Genomic DNA, 16543 nt, shown 5'->3' on the forward strand with positions numbered 1-16543 from the left:
CAAATATATAAAGCAATTTTCTTTTCCAAAAGGTGGGGATACCCTTAGTAGTACCAAATATATAAAGCAATTTTCTTTTCTTCATACAACCATCCCATTTCTATTGTACCTAGTTTCATTTCTTCCTCCTGTGAAATGTTGCTTCCAGCAATGCAACATTTCTATTGTACCATATATAATTAAACTGAGCAATGTTGATCATAGTATGGATAGTCTTTTACACTACCCAGTATTTTTATACCAAAAGTCTGCTACTTAAAAAACTATTAAGCTGTCTAAAGTAATTTATCTGATTAAATGAAGCTACTGTAAGAACCATGCAAACACCTATTTGAAGTACAAACAAATACGAGTTACATGAACCAATTACTAAACATTTGAAGGAACTACCAATGTCCAACATATGAAAATAAATAAAGGGGCATGATTCTAGTAGCACATTTACATCAGCCCAATCAATATAACCAACATGTTTAATTATTCTGAAATAACAATTAGAGCTTTAATTGAAATTAACATCATTAAGGAAAGAAATCAATCCTGCAAATTGGATATTCTGTTAAAAACATTATTTTGTTACAATGTGACTTTATATACAAAGGAAGGCAACTAAACAACACTTGAATCTTAAGGATGAGAACTATAATCTTAAACAACAATCCTTCCAAAGCACCAAATACTTAATCATCAGAAAAAGTGCAGACACAATATTACCCAAACCCCAAACACAAAGCTACTACCTTCCTACTTATCAACCTACTACTGCATGAGCAAAAAGAAAAAAAGACCTCCACATCATAACACTCTTAACATTAAATATATTGCAGAGTACCCAAAACAAGTTTAAAAAACCACATAAGCCCAACAATCCTTCTCAAGCTTAACAGCAACCAATTCATGGTTGCTGCTCCCATTTGGTTCTCCCCCTCAAATCCAAGGAACTATACCTCATCGCTTAGGATATTGTCCCAGGATGAGATGAGATAAATAGAAACACGTTCATATAAAGAGAAAAGCAGTCAAGACCTTGAAATATTTATTTGAATGGTGGAAAAGTATTTCAATAGATAAAAAGGGAGAAAAGTCATATTATTCATACATCAAAGTTTCTTTATTTACTTATCATTGGGAATTATATTTTAATATCAGAACCCACTACGAATGTTTTCCATCCCTGTATTCATGTGCATGTTAAAGTAAGTGAAGATAAATGCTTTTGTAAATCCTGTCAGATGTGATTGCTAGTGAGTCATGCATATATGGGATATGGTTTTGACTAACATACAAATTCGAAAACTCAAACCAATTGCTAATCAAGCACATAATAACAGTGAGGAGGCTCCTACATCATGCAAAATTACTTAACATACATCACACTCTATCTCAACTTTTTACTCTTCATTTATAGAGTTACTCAAACATGTGATAACTAAAAAAGAAAACAACTAGTAAACTATCTGGTACTTGTTCAATCGTTATATAAAAGCCACTACTCCACAATAAAAGCTCTATTGTGAAAGCAAAGACATACAGTTTCATCCTTAATCATTTCTTAATTATCTCAGGGTGTATGGAAAAAAAATACATAAGGGATTCCAAAGACTCATACCCATAGACTTGTATCTCGAAATGTTAGTCCTAGACTGCAATGGATAAAATACAATCAATATCCTAATAAGCTCGGGTCCCCAGTATACTCTGCAATCTGTTCAAGCTTCACATTGAGAAACTCATGGGTATCAGCATCTTTAACAACACCAATTTCTCGGTCCACATCCCTCTCAACAAGGCTCCCATAAGCACCCTTATGTTTACCATACAAGACAAGAACTGGTCCCCCACGTCGTGGGATAGCTGTCTCAAGAAAATCCTGTGATACCCCTTGAATGATCTCCTTGCTCTCATCCATAGATATATCACAGGTAGTAGGTCCAACAACATCCAAAACCTTTCCCTTCTTCAAATACAATCGGCCTCGTTTCAAATCTTTGCTAATAACCCTAACCCGGATATGACTTGTAAGCCAAGAAACCTGGTTCTTCACCCGTTTTTCCTTACGACGTTCCCCATTAACTTCAACTCTCATTTCTTCCACCTCACCACGGTCTCTATCGCGCTTTTTCCTCCCATTAACATCAACTCTCATCTCTTCAACCTTACCATGGTCTCTACCATGCTTTTTCCTCAAGCCCTTATCATTATCATCGCCCCGAATCCTCGACTCCTTGGATTTTCTCGAATACCTCTCTTCTTCTCCCGAACCCAACTTTTCATTACTAGCATCCACCACGTCTCTATCTCTCCCACTCTCATTTTTCCTTTTATTCCTATCATCCCTCTCATCCTTCTTCTTCGAAACCGAACTTCGATCAACACTAACAAACCCTAGCCCTTCTTTCCCAGCCCTCCTATCAAACTGCACAATCTTAACATCCTCCTTCGCATTCTTCCCAATTCCCATCCCCTCTGTCCATCCATACCCAGCCAGCAACGCCGCCCCGAATCCCTCGACAGGAACATCCTTAAACTCCTCAAACCCCTGATCCTCAGGTAAACTCTTCAAATCGTCCTTAAACTTCTGCAGCAACACATTCTCCACCGGATCTCGACGCCGAACCCTATCATCATCATTAGCGTCTTCCGCACCCCCTCCGTCCCTCTTAGCTGGTGCCCTTAGGGTTAGGCCGTAGGAGATGTCGGAGGCGGGTTCGGTGGAAAGGGTTTCCGATTCGAATTGGAGGGATTGTGCGTCGGAATTGGGATCGGTGATGGGGAGTTCGAGATTCACCATCCTGGGTCTCCTCCATTGGTCCTGGATCGGAGCGATGACGGTGACCTTGGCGTCGGGGTTGATTGGGGGTTTGGAAGGGTCGAATTGGGTGATTAGGGTTTTGGAAGGGGTTGAAGAATCTATAGAAGAATCGTTGAAGGTTTTGATAGGGTTAGGTTTGGAAGAGGATTTGGAAGGTATAGAGAAAGAAAGTTTCATGATTCAAGAAAAGGAACAACAAAATTGGAAAAGGAATTTTCACTCTCAAGTCCGAAGGGATCTCTATAGAGAAGAAGAAGAATATATTTAATAATAATCTGAGGGTTGATTTAATTACTTTATACTATTATTCTCATATTATATTTTTCAAGTTAGTGAATAAGTGATCATACACTTATATGAAAAATAACAAACTGATGGTCGACTAGGGTAAGGTTTTATTGAATCTCAAGGTTATTGAGAATGATACTTATTGAAATGGACAATTACGAAACCCGAGAGACCACTTCATTAGCTAAAAAGGTGATAGAATACCCTTAATAATACAAAAAAAAAATACTTACATTGAAATTATAATTGATATTCACTTTAATTCACTTAATTTTCATCAAATAGGTTGAATTTGTTAAATTCACCATAGAAATATTGTACACTTCTTATCAAACAACTATTTTTATTAAAAATTGTTTTCTAAATTTTTATTCAGACAAAACATTTGTTCTAAATATTTCATAATTCATCCATATGCATAACCACCTAACGGTCTTTGTTAAATTTTCTTCATACATGCATAACCACCTAAGACACGACTCTATTTTTTTAAACAATATGAACTATGTCAATTTTCTTAATGCAACATTCTCCTTTTATGCTATCCTACATTCGTCTTAGTGATATTTTACCTTCACTCAAATATAATATTGTGGGTATTATAATTGTGAACTCAAAGTTAAGATTACCAACAAGGTGATAATAAGTTTTCCGATAAAAAGTGCTGCAATTAAATATTTGTATGAAAACTACATACGCCATCATTAATAGAAAATGCAGATGAATCAGTTTCTCACAAAATGAGATGAATTCCTACTCAAGCATGAGATTAACTAAATAATTTTTTTGCAAATAAATACCAAACAGAAACTGTTGCTTGAATCATCTCAAACATTCAGACTTCAATGTGTTTTTGGATTCAACTAAAGAGGGGATAAGTAGTTCAGAAGAGGGATCAATTTAAACTAAAGAGCTATGCATGCTGGTGTAAGTGATGCTAATTTCATCACAAGATTTTTCAGCACATGGGGTAAAAAATTAACTCTTCAACCTACCAAGTACATAATCTTTGCTTTCTAATACAGATTCAATTACAGACTAACTTCAAAAGGATGTAGATGCACATGTTTAATGTAGTGAATGACATAGTACTAGTTGGTAAAAATAAAACTACGCAAAACTTTTTACTGAGAGTTGAACCGAAAGGACCCCCCAGATACATACTTAGTCCTCATGCTGTAATGGTCAAACTTGGGATTGTTATAATCAACTGCCCTTGTGTCAACAGGTTTCGCATCAGCTCCAGTTGCTCCAAAAACAGCTTCTCCACTCTTTTCACGGGACCGGTGTCTTGGCCTTTCTTTCTGGCTCTTAGATTTAGTGTATGTTGGCGACTCAGTTGATCCATAGAATTCGGCATACTCTGGTCGTCTTGATGGACGTTGCTTACTTGACAAAGAAGGGTCCTTGAAACTGGTTGATCTTATCTTCGGGGGCTTTAGTTCTGTATATTTGTCGGCTGTGCTTGGAGTACGGAACTGTTTCCTATTTTCAGTAAGAGGGGGAATTTGAGAACTTTGCATGTTGGCCAATGGAGGCTGCACTTCATCTTCAGGCCTCCGGAGACAATCTTTCGGTGGTGGTGGGTCTCTCTTGGGTCCATTCACTTCATCTCCGGGCATCTGGAGACGATCTTTCAGTGGCGTTAGGCCTCTCTTCAGACCGTCAGATCTGAAACGTGGTGGTATTAACTGACTGAATGCATTCGCCGATGCTTCAAAAGAGATCTTAAAAAGATCAACAATAAGCTGTCCAAAAGATGGCCATCCTGGCTCCTCTTTACTGCTTTCCTGGATTGGTACAGGTCTCTCATTGCTTCCTTGCCCTTTAAAATATCTTTCCGATGGTTGCTGCAGCACTTATGTGTGATTAGTGGGCCAAAAAGCAAGGGTGAAACACTTTCTAAAAATTGAGCATGACATAACAGTTAAAGTATCAGGTTTTGACATACTAAGGCACGGAGAAAAATAGAATTTTACTAAGAAAGGATTAAATTTATATACAACATGAACCAAGCCTTTCCCACATGGTGGGGTCGGCCACACGCCACATGTACCAAAAAACGTTATAATGTTCTATTGTAAATCATGTCTATAGACAAACTATTCCTTCAATGTTTTGACCAATAGTTTTCCCCCCTGCCTCTAACGATTGGGCTACCCTTCATCTAATTTACTTTTCTTCACGAGACTTCTATAGATTTTCTCCACACAAGCCCAAATCATCTAAGGGTGCATTTGCAAATTGATTTTTGAAAGGGGAGACATGAAAACCATGAAATATACTTGTAAGTTGGTTCTCAAACCTTCTCTCTCCCTCCCTTCTCCTCCAAAAACCAATTCACCTATAAGGCAAGATTCAACCATCTTTCTACATTAGGTGTTACCCTAACCTTCCAAAATAATAGTTGCAAATCCTATTAAAGCAAAATAGACATACCATTTTTGAGAAGAAAGAGGATCCAAATCCCTGCTGAACCATACATGTAGCATATCCTACTATGATAGCACCAACAACAGTAAGGATATCTGCAGATAACCCATTAATTGACTGAAATCAGACCTCGTGGACTAAATACAAGATGCCGTCACAAACACCTCTCAAATATTTATATTCCCCATTGTTTCGCCACTTTGCTGAATACAGCAAAATCATATTTTCCAGCTAATATCCTCACGGGTAAATACAAGTACTGAGCACATTTAAGTAACTTCAGATAAAGAATAAATCAAATCCACTAAAAACAAGTGAAATTATATTGCACTTTCCGTTTCACTAATGGACCACATCCAAGGGAGTTAAAATCAAGACTGAGCAAAGACACAATTGGAAGGTAAAGTTTAAAAAAACAGATTATTACCAGAGATGATTATTTTAAATAACAAAACATATCAAACGGAAGAATTTAAACCTGTACTGGAAATTGAACTATATTGATAATCACAATCCTCCTGGCCGAGAGAGATTTGCCGAAGAGCAGCATTTCCTCTATCAATGACCAACAAAGAACAGGTGGGCCGAATATATACCACATCAAAATCATTTGAGAACTTGGCATCCTCACTTGGCCCATCCCTGTAGCCTGCAGCATTTGACTTCCCTCCAGCAATGGTTGTCACGCCTAAAAATACTTACAAAGATCAGCAACAACATCCTTTATCACCATTCTCACTAATCATTCTTCCAATAAATTACCATTACGATATTAGATCTGTCAATATCTGCACAGAAGCAGAAGTCACAAGTTTAAGAAATGATAAGGTATTATTGGCCCTGTATTATCCATACAGGGCATGTCCATAACCTACTGGCCTTGGTGTTTCAGTGAAGGGATTAACCATGACGCCAAGTATTGGACTGGGGGGGTTCCCATGCCAAACATCTCTAGCAGGATTTAAAACTTCCAGTAAAAAGAATTTCAGAATTGCATCATCGGGTAATAGTAACACTTCTATATTGAACTTCTATTACATTTTATGTTTAAACACCATTGTATTATTGCCAGATACAAATAAATCATGCTTGTCCAGGCTAGATCCTGAAACCTTACAACTAAATTAACACATACCAGCATCTCCAATCTTTCTAATGGCCATATTCTGAGTATCTGCAACATAAACATTCCCTTTATCATCCATGGTTACGCCTTTGGGATGATTAAAACGAGCATCACTTGGTTTTCCATCTACATGACCAATGGAGCCTTTAAATGACCCAGCCACTAATCTCCCTCTACTATCTGCAGAGAAATAGAAATAACAAAGCTAACTAAGAAGAAAATGCAAGTCCAATGAATCCAAATCAGATCATTCTAATTTCAACTAATGTAAAAACTTCTTCACTTGCTATATATGATATATTTTTCATTTGGTAATGCTGTCATGGGAGACTCATAAACCAAAGATATCGTAAACCCTCTTATCATAATTATAACCGTTCTTACAATTCTACAGCAAAATACAGAACCAGTTTGAAGGCATGTCAAAATTGTTATATCCTAACAAATCAAATTTGTTAATAATAGTTAACGAAAACTGAAGAGGTCAAGAGTAACCACCATACATTGGGACAATGGCGGTGTAATACGAACAATGTTGCTATTAATTGCATCAACAGCAAAGAGATCACCATCCTCCTCAGAAACACGGATCCTATAAGGGATGGACCCAATCGCGTTTCCTTCCACAATAGTCTCAACTACATAACCATCCTCGAATTGAAGAAAATTCCCATCTGAAATCAAAATAACAATAATAAGTTAAATTTACACATCCCACTTGAACCATAAGAATGTTAAGTATGTGTTTGATAACACCATAAGGAGCTTATACGCTAGTAAAAGCTTATCCCAATAAGCTACAAGCTTATAAGCTTTTACTTGATCAGCTTTTACTTTTTAAGCTAGAGTCATGTTTCATACTTTCATTTTATATTTATTAGCTACCTTATTAGTTAATTTAGATCTAATTACGTGGCAGACTCGTGCATTGGGCCGCCCTTTATCGGTTAATCTTGCATTGTTATCGAACAATGTAGTTCAATCAGCTAATGAGAAAATTATAATTAAGAATGAGGAAATTACCTGAGTGTGGCAACTTGGAGGTAGTAGACCTTGTCCATTTGATAAGTGAAGATAGATGCTTAATCAATGGACCTGATTAATTCATAATTCATCAACATTTGTTTAAATTAAAGTAACTAAAATGAAAGATAACAACTTTGTAAACAAACCATTAAATTAACAAAAAAGTAATCATACCCATTATTTAAAAATGAAATAAAAAATGGAAATTGAAGGTGTTGAAGAAAAAGAGCGGGAATGAAAAATAATTGAAACCTGGAGGAGCAGCGTGAGATTGAAAGAAGAGAGAGAAAGTGAGAGCATAGAAAAGAATATGGTTTTTCATAGCAATGTTGTGTGTTACTCTGAGAGTATTTTGAAGTTTGAAGAAAGGTAATGAAATTGAAACGTGCATTCACAACTTGTCATTTCCTACTTTTCACTCTCAATCACTTATTTTCATTATTTTACATCACCTTTATCCTCATATATTCCAAGGGAGACTTCTGAAAGAAGTATTATTATAGGGTACTGATACAGGTTCAATCAGTGTAGTTCTTTAATTAAATTGTATCTCGTCTAAACTGGACATATCTTCTTATATATATATATAAATTTATAACAAAAAAATTCATCTAAACAAAGAATTTAAAGTCTTTAACAAATTTAAAGTCTAAATTACAAAACATATATGAATCCAAAAGTATAACTTAACAACCGCAAAAATATAAATAAATGACACAAGTTCACAACGCATTCTACAGAACAAATAAATTTGGAGTTTTAACATTTAACAACCAATGAGTTAAAGTTGTCTCATATCGATATTATATTTTTGCACCAAATCCTATCTTCAAACAAACAGTACTACAAAATTACACAAATGTCACTTAGATTAAACACGAATGTTATGAACTTAAAAAGTATAATCTAAGTATGTCTCGGAAACATGTGTTTTGAAGTGTTGAATAAGGGTTAGAAAAATGGGTCACCTTGTAATGAATTTTTAAGTTTGTAAGTTTTTTTTTAAAAAAAAATATGTGTATAAAAACCGACCGGCTTAATCAAATATCGATCGGTTCACCGATTTTCACCGGTTTTGATACTTGACCGATTCAACATCTGTACCGTACCGGTTATGGGTCTGGTTCGTCAGTTTTACGGTTGAATCGGCCGGTACGATACGGTTTTTACATCATTAGAAAAAAGAATTCTTTATCTTTTTAGGGTAAAAAAAAAATTTCATTTTAAATAAAAAAGATATTCATATCGATGTATTACTTTTTCTTTACTTTTTCACATTCCTTTCCAAGAGGTTTACTCCATATATATTCACCTACTTATAAAGTTTTATAGGAGTATTTTATAATAAAATATAGAGCAAATTGTATTAACACCATGAGTTTTAGTGAAATTACAAGAAGGATAAATGCAATTAAGTTAAACAAAACATAATATATTGTTGAGACAAATCCAAATAATATATAAATCAATGTATTTTCATTATTTCACATTAGTTATGTTATGAATAGGTCATGCAAGATTTTTTTGTACTATAAAAAATATACCTTCACGTTATGGGTAATGAATCCTTTTAAAATATGTAGTTGATTCTCCCAATAAGTATTATTCACATGAATTAAACTCTAATCTTTTAATTATCCAAGATGTCTAGCTGAACATTATACTACTAGACTAATTTGTGATTGATATGGAAAGATTGAGTTACCACTATCGTAGTTCTCCAAAGAAGAAATAGGTTATTTATAGGAGTATTAATGTAGTGTCCATTTTATCTTAGGGTTTTAATTAGTAACAAATTTTTTAGGACAACGTTGATGATTTTTAATCTTTTAATAAATATCTGCTGTCTCAAACTTTGTCTCAAATCCTATCTCAGACCAATCATATTATATCACATTAGTTAAAAAATTAAATATTTATAATTTTATCAATTTTAATTAGTCAGAGACATAGTTGATGACATCGTTGGGGACAGCAGACCCCCTCCTTATTCTTTAGAATAATGATGGTTGGAGGAAGTGATTATTTAATTAATTTTCCCCTATGCTGAGCTATCCGTTCAAATGCAATTCACATACTTGTACAAGTTGCCCTAAAATATATGTTAGTTAGATATTCACTTTATAATTATTTTGTCTTTGCTCCAACTTACACTATGAATTTGCTACCTTCCTTGCTTCTTCATTTTTTTATTAAATGTTTGAACCATAAGGTAGATATATTCACACATTCCGAAAGAGATTAGTTTCGTTTCTTATCCAAAAAAATAATAGAAACTATAATTAAATAGGATGATTAATGATGCAATAATAATATAAAATTTTTACACATTCCGAAAGAGAAAAAAAAGAAAAGAAAAAGGGTAAAACAGGAAATGAATGAAAATAGAGTAGAGCTATGTGGTGTTTTTAAACTCCCAATGTTGTATCTGGTTCGGACAGTTTTCAATTCAGTGTCCTTTTTTCTTCATTTCAATTTATTTCTCTCTTTTCTTCTCTCATACATTCACTGTATCTCTTTCCATTTCCATGAAAACTTTCCCTCTCTACATTTCTCTCTCTTTCCACTACTTTCTTCTTCACATTGCACTTTTTTCAACCCCTGAGAAACCATAGAAGTTGAGTAACAAGTATCAAAGCACAAAAAGTATATTTTTTTGTACCATTAAAGAGCTTAGAAACATACCCATTTGGTTCATATAAAGGTTAACTCTTCAAACTTCACTACCCCATTTTTTATTTTCCCATCACTTTTTCACTGTTACAATCTGTGTTAAACTTAATCAGTAACTATTTTGTTGTTTTTTTTTGTTGCTTTTGTTTGAAGGTAAAAGTCGTGTTTTTAGTATCTTCTATGGAAAAAAGTTTCCATTTTAAACGCGTTTTGTCTCTGGTGTTTGTTAATATTCTTAAAGAGTAGAGACATGTTTTGATGATCCTTCTTTTACAGTTTTTTCCATGTTGGTTTCTATGTGGTGTTTGGTGTTGCTTGTATTGTTTTTTGTGTTGAGAAAAGTCATTTTTTTCTTCCAATGTTTTACTTAATTTAATTTCTTTGTGTATTTGATGATTATTCTTCCTTCTTTCAGTTCTTTGGTGTTTGAAGGTCACAGTTGAAGAAAAGCTACAACAACATATAATAGCACATTTAATTACTTTGACTGTTTTCTTCAGATATACGTTTCAGTTTTCACTATGTCAATTTGACACCTTCCTTGGCCATAATTTTTCCTCACATTTCTTAAGGTGAGTTAAATCCTTGTAGCATTTCATTTGTAGGTTTTTTACACAATTTAGTTCATGTTTTTTTATATGCTTCTGAAATAAGTAACTTTTTGGTTAAATTAATTCCTATACCACAGGTTAATGATTTAGTGTGCAGTTCTTATTGGAAAATTAAAAATACTACCTTTCTCAAAGTTTCAAACATACTATTTTCCCATAATTTAGTGGTAATCATTATTATTTTAGTCATTAAATTATTATAATAAAATTGCAATATATATGTTTTGGGGTGAATTATTTGAAGCTTGCCATGACCTTTTTAAGGTAACATGTTGATTTTGAAAGCATTAAAGCAAAAATCTCATCTTATATGTCTTTGACTTTTAGATAATAGCCATGTGAATGTGTGTCATAATGGATATTGAAATGACAATACTTGTGGAAAGATGTTACTCCTATGAAAATTACTTTATGTTAATTCAGGGGTATAAAAGTCCATGAAGGTGAAAATATGATGTTGTTTTTTACCATTCTGATGCAGCATAAGTACTCAGAGGCTATGATTTTGGGTCACGGGAAACATTATCTCACACTAATGTTTTGAAGTATAAATTGTCTCTATTATGTAAAATCATCACAATGTCTCTTTGCCTAAACCATTGTCTATATTTGTTAGACAGAACAAGAATGATGTTTATTTTTATGAGCCACAACTTTTGGGATATTGTTTGAACTTTGAACACAATCAAATATAGGTAAAATTTCCTAGTGTCATTTTAGTAAAGTGACAAGTTCAATGTTAGATATACCACTTTGATATGGGTCCTATTTCATACACTATTGGACAAGTACTATCTTACTGCAAAGCCAAAACTTTTACATATCTAATGTGCATGACTCAGGGAATCCAAAGGTACAAATAAGTTTTTTGAATTAGAAAAAGTAATCTAATGTCATTTTTTGTGTGGTTAAATGAGTGTCTAAATTCAAATATGACTTGCCACCTTTTAAAGCCTACCCTTCTAAAAGCAATTTTGATTTCATCAGAGGAGGATTTAAGTTCAAATTTTGTATGTGGTCAAATGTGAATTAATTTTATAGGTGATAATCTTACAACCGTGTTGACACGGTGGTAGAGACGGTCCGAGTGGAGAACTACGGTTCGAATGATTAGGGTGGATACCGGGATAATAAGGCCTGAACTGGTATCAAGGCTTCATGCTAAATGAGATTAGTTTTTGTGTTGATTGTCTTTAATCATTATTACTTGCATAATAATTTCGGCCAAAGAAACCAAATGACTGATAGGCTTGTTACTTGTACACTCTTAAAAGTAAAACTAACAAGGCATGATCAACTTGTCAAAGCATAATACATTAAGTAGAAATGATGAGTTTGGTTTTTTGCTTGGAGGTGGTGCTAAATCAAGGCTTAAAGTTTTGCCTTTTCCTATTATAAAACAGTATTCTTTTTGTTATTAGTTGTTAAATTTTCTTTTTTGCCTTTACTTTTTATGTAGCAAATTTGTCTTCCATTAAAATTGGTGGTCCAAGTTGCTAATTTGGATAATATGACTAATATTGCATGTATAAACTATAACTTTGAACTTTTTCATGCATCTTTAGATCTTGCCCTTAAGTTTCTATTCTTTTGCCTCCTATATGCTGTGTTGTTACAAAAGACTTTTTTTGACACATTTGAAAGTAAGCATGTTTTATAGAGAAGAACAAAAAGGAAAATATCCTCTTCTATCAAAGGCCTCGATATGTGTTAAAGCATTGTGCTTTTATTTCTTTAATAGTTCTTACCTGAACTTGCTCATCATGATCACCATAATCTTTATAACATTATTGTCCTTTTGAATCCTTTTAAAATATATGCACTTGAATGCATTTCAGTTTCATAATTCTCATATTCATTTGCAAATATTGATGCAGATGGAATCAGTGAAGCCATTAGAAGTGACTCCAAGCAAGAAATTAGCTCGCGGTTTTGCCAAGGTTCTTCATCTTAGAGCACTGATTGGAATTGCACAAGTTGATAGTTTAAAGAATGCTGAAAATCTCAAGGATGATGGAAACATGGACAAGACTACAATGAATTGGACTCTCAGCACAGAAGATGAAGAGCTTCAGGAAAAAATTGCCACGGAAGCTCTCCTTGCAAAGATTTTTGCTAGCACTTCAACTGTGAAAGCTGCATATGCTCAGCTACAACTTGCTCAGTCCCCATATGACCCTGATGGAATTCAATCCGCTGATCAAGTCGTGGTCTCGGAGTTGAAGCACTTGTCTGAGCTAAAGCAATGTTACTTAAAGAAGCAATTTGATCCTTCACCAGAGACAGCGATTCTTGCAGCTGAATCAAAGGAGCTGCAAAGTGTTATAAAGACCTATGAGATCATGGGGAAGAAGCTTGAGTCGCAGGCGCGACTCAAGGAATCGGAGACTATGTTTCTTAGAGAGAAGTTAGAGGAAGCTATTAGGCAAAACAAGTTGATCGAGAAGAGATTGAATCAAAGTGGGCAATTATCCATGCTTAATAATGTTCACATAACAGGATTAAGTCCTAGCCATTTTATTACTGTTCTTCGTCACGCCGTTAGGTCGGTTCGAAACTTTGTGAGGTTGGTTGTGGATGAGATGAGGTCTTCTAGTTGGGATATTGATGCTGCAGTTGGTGCTATAGAAAATGACGTGGTTTACTGGATTGAAGATCACAAGTGTTATGCAATTGAATCCTTTGTTTGCAAGGAAATGTTTGATTCTTTCCATTTCCCTAATTTCTCTCTTCCAAATGAGTCTATTCCGGATAAAAACAAGCAACAGCAAATGTTCTTCGCGAGGTTCAATGAGATGAAATCAATGAAAGCAAAGGAGTTTCTTGCCGAGAAGCCGAGATCATCATTTGCGAAATTCTGCAGGGTCAAGTACTTGAAACTTGTTCATCCCAAGATGGAGTCATCATTCTTTGGAAACCTGAGCCAAAGGAGCCTTTTGAATGCTGGAGGGTTTCCGGAAACCGCTTTCTTCACATCATTTGCTGAGATGGCTAAGAGGGTATGGCTCTTACATTGCTTAGCCTTCTCTTTCGACCCTCATGCTTCAATCTTTCAAGTCGAGAAGGGGTGTAGATTCTCCGATGTCTACATGGAAAGTGTGAATGATGAAATGTTCCTCAACTCAGACCAGACAGTAGAATTAGAACCACATGTTGCTTTCACTGTGGTTCCAGGTTTTAGGATTGGTAAAACTGTTTTACAGTGCCAAGTTTACCTCTCACAACACCAAACCAAGGTAAAAAAGTTCACTTCCTCAAAGCTAAGGTAGTACCAGATTTGTATTCGATGACTTCGAAAAATGTCGACTTTGGTAACTTCAACGCAAATCTTAGCCATCGGATGAAGACCCGATAGCTTAAATTCCAAATTGCATATTGTTTCTAGTTTATTATTCAAGCCGTTCGATTTCCATTCAACGACTCGGATTTGTTAAAGTCATATTTTCAAAGTCATTAAATCGAAATCCGATATTAGTAGCTGTAGCTAGTTAGGCACTGACCCCACAACACAAGGGATCTTTCTTTTCTTTATTCAACTTTGGATTGGAGAGAAAGGACATAACCATTGGTATGCATGGCTAAATGTGTTATGGTGGGGACTAATGTATGGTTTGGTTCAATGAGGTACTTTTGTCCATTTATAATTTGGTCTTTTTGATAAGAAAAACGCGTGGAATGTTGCATTGAGAACAACCCTTTTTCTTTAGAATCTTTTCTTTAGTTTATTTATGCATATTTATCAAAAACATGCCCTCAAATTTTGTTCATACTAGGCCAGTGACAGAAATTGTCTAGCTGTTATGCATCTATACCAAACATTGCATGATATTAATATGTAACATAATCATGTATAGGTGGGAATACTATAATAATGTTTTCTTCTTCTATTTTATAATCTTTGTTCTGCCCCCTATTACTCTCTTTTTGACCACCTACATTAATTTTATGCGAAAAATTCTATACATCGACATTGTATGAGTTTTATACATTATCATCATATTATCCATTATTTACATTTAATTATTCTTGACTTGACTGATGATTAGTGACTGTGTATAAATTTTTATAATCTTAGTTGTCTTGGATGCCTCTAAATTTATGTTAGGTACTATTAGAGTATTCTTGTTTCCTCTTATGGAATGGTGCCCATTGTCGTTGAACCTTAATATAATATTTTGGTAAATGCCAATTTTGCCCTTGTGGATGAAGATTATTTAATGGACCTACCTAATTTTATTATAGGATTGCATTGAGGTATATGCACATTGGGTTTATGAGTGTATTAAAATGTAGATGGGTCCCACATGATGCCAACTTTATTGAATAAGGTAGGTGATGAAAGGGGCATGTGAAGACAATATTTTGCAAAACCTTTATTGTCCCACAATGGAGGATATGATTCTTTAGGTACATATCTTCTTATAAGCTTTTCTCATCAATGACATATCAATATTTATAAAGAAAATGATATATCTTATTACAAATTCTCCTATATTAAGAAAAGAAAATAACACGTGTCATATAAAGTAGTCACCATTCTTAGAATCCAACCATTCCCAAACTATAAGAAAGAAAGAGAAGAGTTTATTAATGATGAGGTGATTGCTTTTAACATTCCCCTATTTCACTAATTTAACTTTTTTTTGTAGACAAGTGTATCAATATATATATATATATATATATATATATATATATATATGAGTGGAGATCTACTTACTCTAAACTTACTCATCATCATAGCCTAGGAATATCTAATAGTTTATATTTACTAATTAATTCAAACCATTGAATTTTTCTATAATTGATGCCTACGATGAGGAGTAAGTTTAAAAAACTTACTATTAGGGTCCTTCTATATATATATGACGAAGGTATGATTTAATTTAACATGGGACCACATCTTCTGTCACACAAAATGTATCACTCCATGTACCGCTTCCTTATGCTTGGTCAAAAAATAATTTAATTACTATATTGTTAATTTAAATATATATTTTCAGCTAATCACATGAAGTAACACACATTTTGAAATAATAGATATGCTTCCATATAAAATAGTTGGTGTGAAAAGCATGGACTTTATGTTTGAGATCTTACCTATTACCACTCATGTTAATGCCTTTTATGGTCTATCAATTGAATCATGGGCTTCCCATATGTTTGACAAATGAGATTTATCCTCATTCTTATTCATACCATACAAACTTCCATTATTTTCTTCATTCATAATCACTCCCTAAAATTAAAAACCAACTAGATATTTGTGCTATAGGGTCTTATTGAATCTTGAAATATTGTATTAGAATAAATATCAAATGCTTGATTATTAGGAATAAAGACTTGTTAAGAATAACAAACATGTACTTAAAAGGAGATTAGTTCCAAATTCATAGATGGGGATACCAAACTAAAATGAAAAAAATAATGAAAGCAATTAAAGGAGGTAATTACCAAAATAAAAGAAAAAAAAGTATAATTAAATAGAAATCAAATCATTTTTTAATTGATCACTCAATCAAAAGGGGAAGAGGCATGTGATTACTATCCTAGAAATGAATTGAATTGTGCTATTGA

At 34.0% G+C, this 16543-nt stretch overlaps 3 protein-coding genes across 6 annotated transcripts; 1 reads left to right on the forward strand and 2 right to left on the reverse strand.

Annotated features, from left to right (window-relative positions):
• Positions 1380-3060, reverse strand: LOC109334406 (protein MOS2-like). Its single transcript, XM_019570165.1, has one exon. The coding sequence runs from the start codon at positions 2987-2989 to the stop codon at positions 1664-1666; it is 1326 nt and encodes a 441-aa protein (XP_019425710.1). The 5' UTR covers positions 2990-3060; the 3' UTR covers positions 1380-1663.
• LOC109333571 lies at positions 3870-8053 on the reverse strand. Its single transcript, XM_019569072.1, has 7 exons — positions 7938-8053; positions 7683-7754; positions 7163-7333; positions 6669-6839; positions 6012-6221; positions 5540-5628; positions 3870-4950 (listed from the first exon to the last, which is right to left on the reverse strand). Exons 1-7 carry the CDS (start codon positions 8005-8007, stop codon positions 4225-4227), a joined length of 1509 nt encoding a protein of 502 aa, XP_019424617.1. The 5' UTR covers positions 8008-8053; the 3' UTR covers positions 3870-4224.
• LOC109334784 (IRK-interacting protein-like) lies at positions 10177-15419 on the forward strand. 4 transcript variants are annotated; one of them, XM_019570728.1, is made up of 4 exons: positions 10178-10389; positions 10859-10930; positions 12847-14205; positions 15212-15419. In XM_019570728.1, exons 3-4 carry the CDS (start codon positions 12847-12849, stop codon positions 15260-15262), a joined length of 1410 nt encoding a protein of 469 aa, XP_019426273.1. In that variant the 5' UTR covers positions 10178-10389; positions 10859-10930; the 3' UTR covers positions 15263-15419. The 4 variants fall into 4 exon arrangements, with proteins under 4 accessions (XP_019426274.1, XP_019426273.1, XP_019426270.1 ...); XM_019570729.1 differs by lacking the exon at positions 10859-10930 and having other exon boundaries at positions 10177-10389; XM_019570725.1 differs by lacking the exons at positions 10178-10389; positions 10859-10930 and adding an exon at positions 12275-12612.

Source organism: Lupinus angustifolius, chromosome LG19, assembly GCF_001865875.1.
Source record: "Lupinus angustifolius cultivar Tanjil chromosome LG19, LupAngTanjil_v1.0, whole genome shotgun sequence".
Taxonomy (NCBI): Eukaryota; Viridiplantae; Streptophyta; class Magnoliopsida; order Fabales; family Fabaceae; genus Lupinus; species Lupinus angustifolius.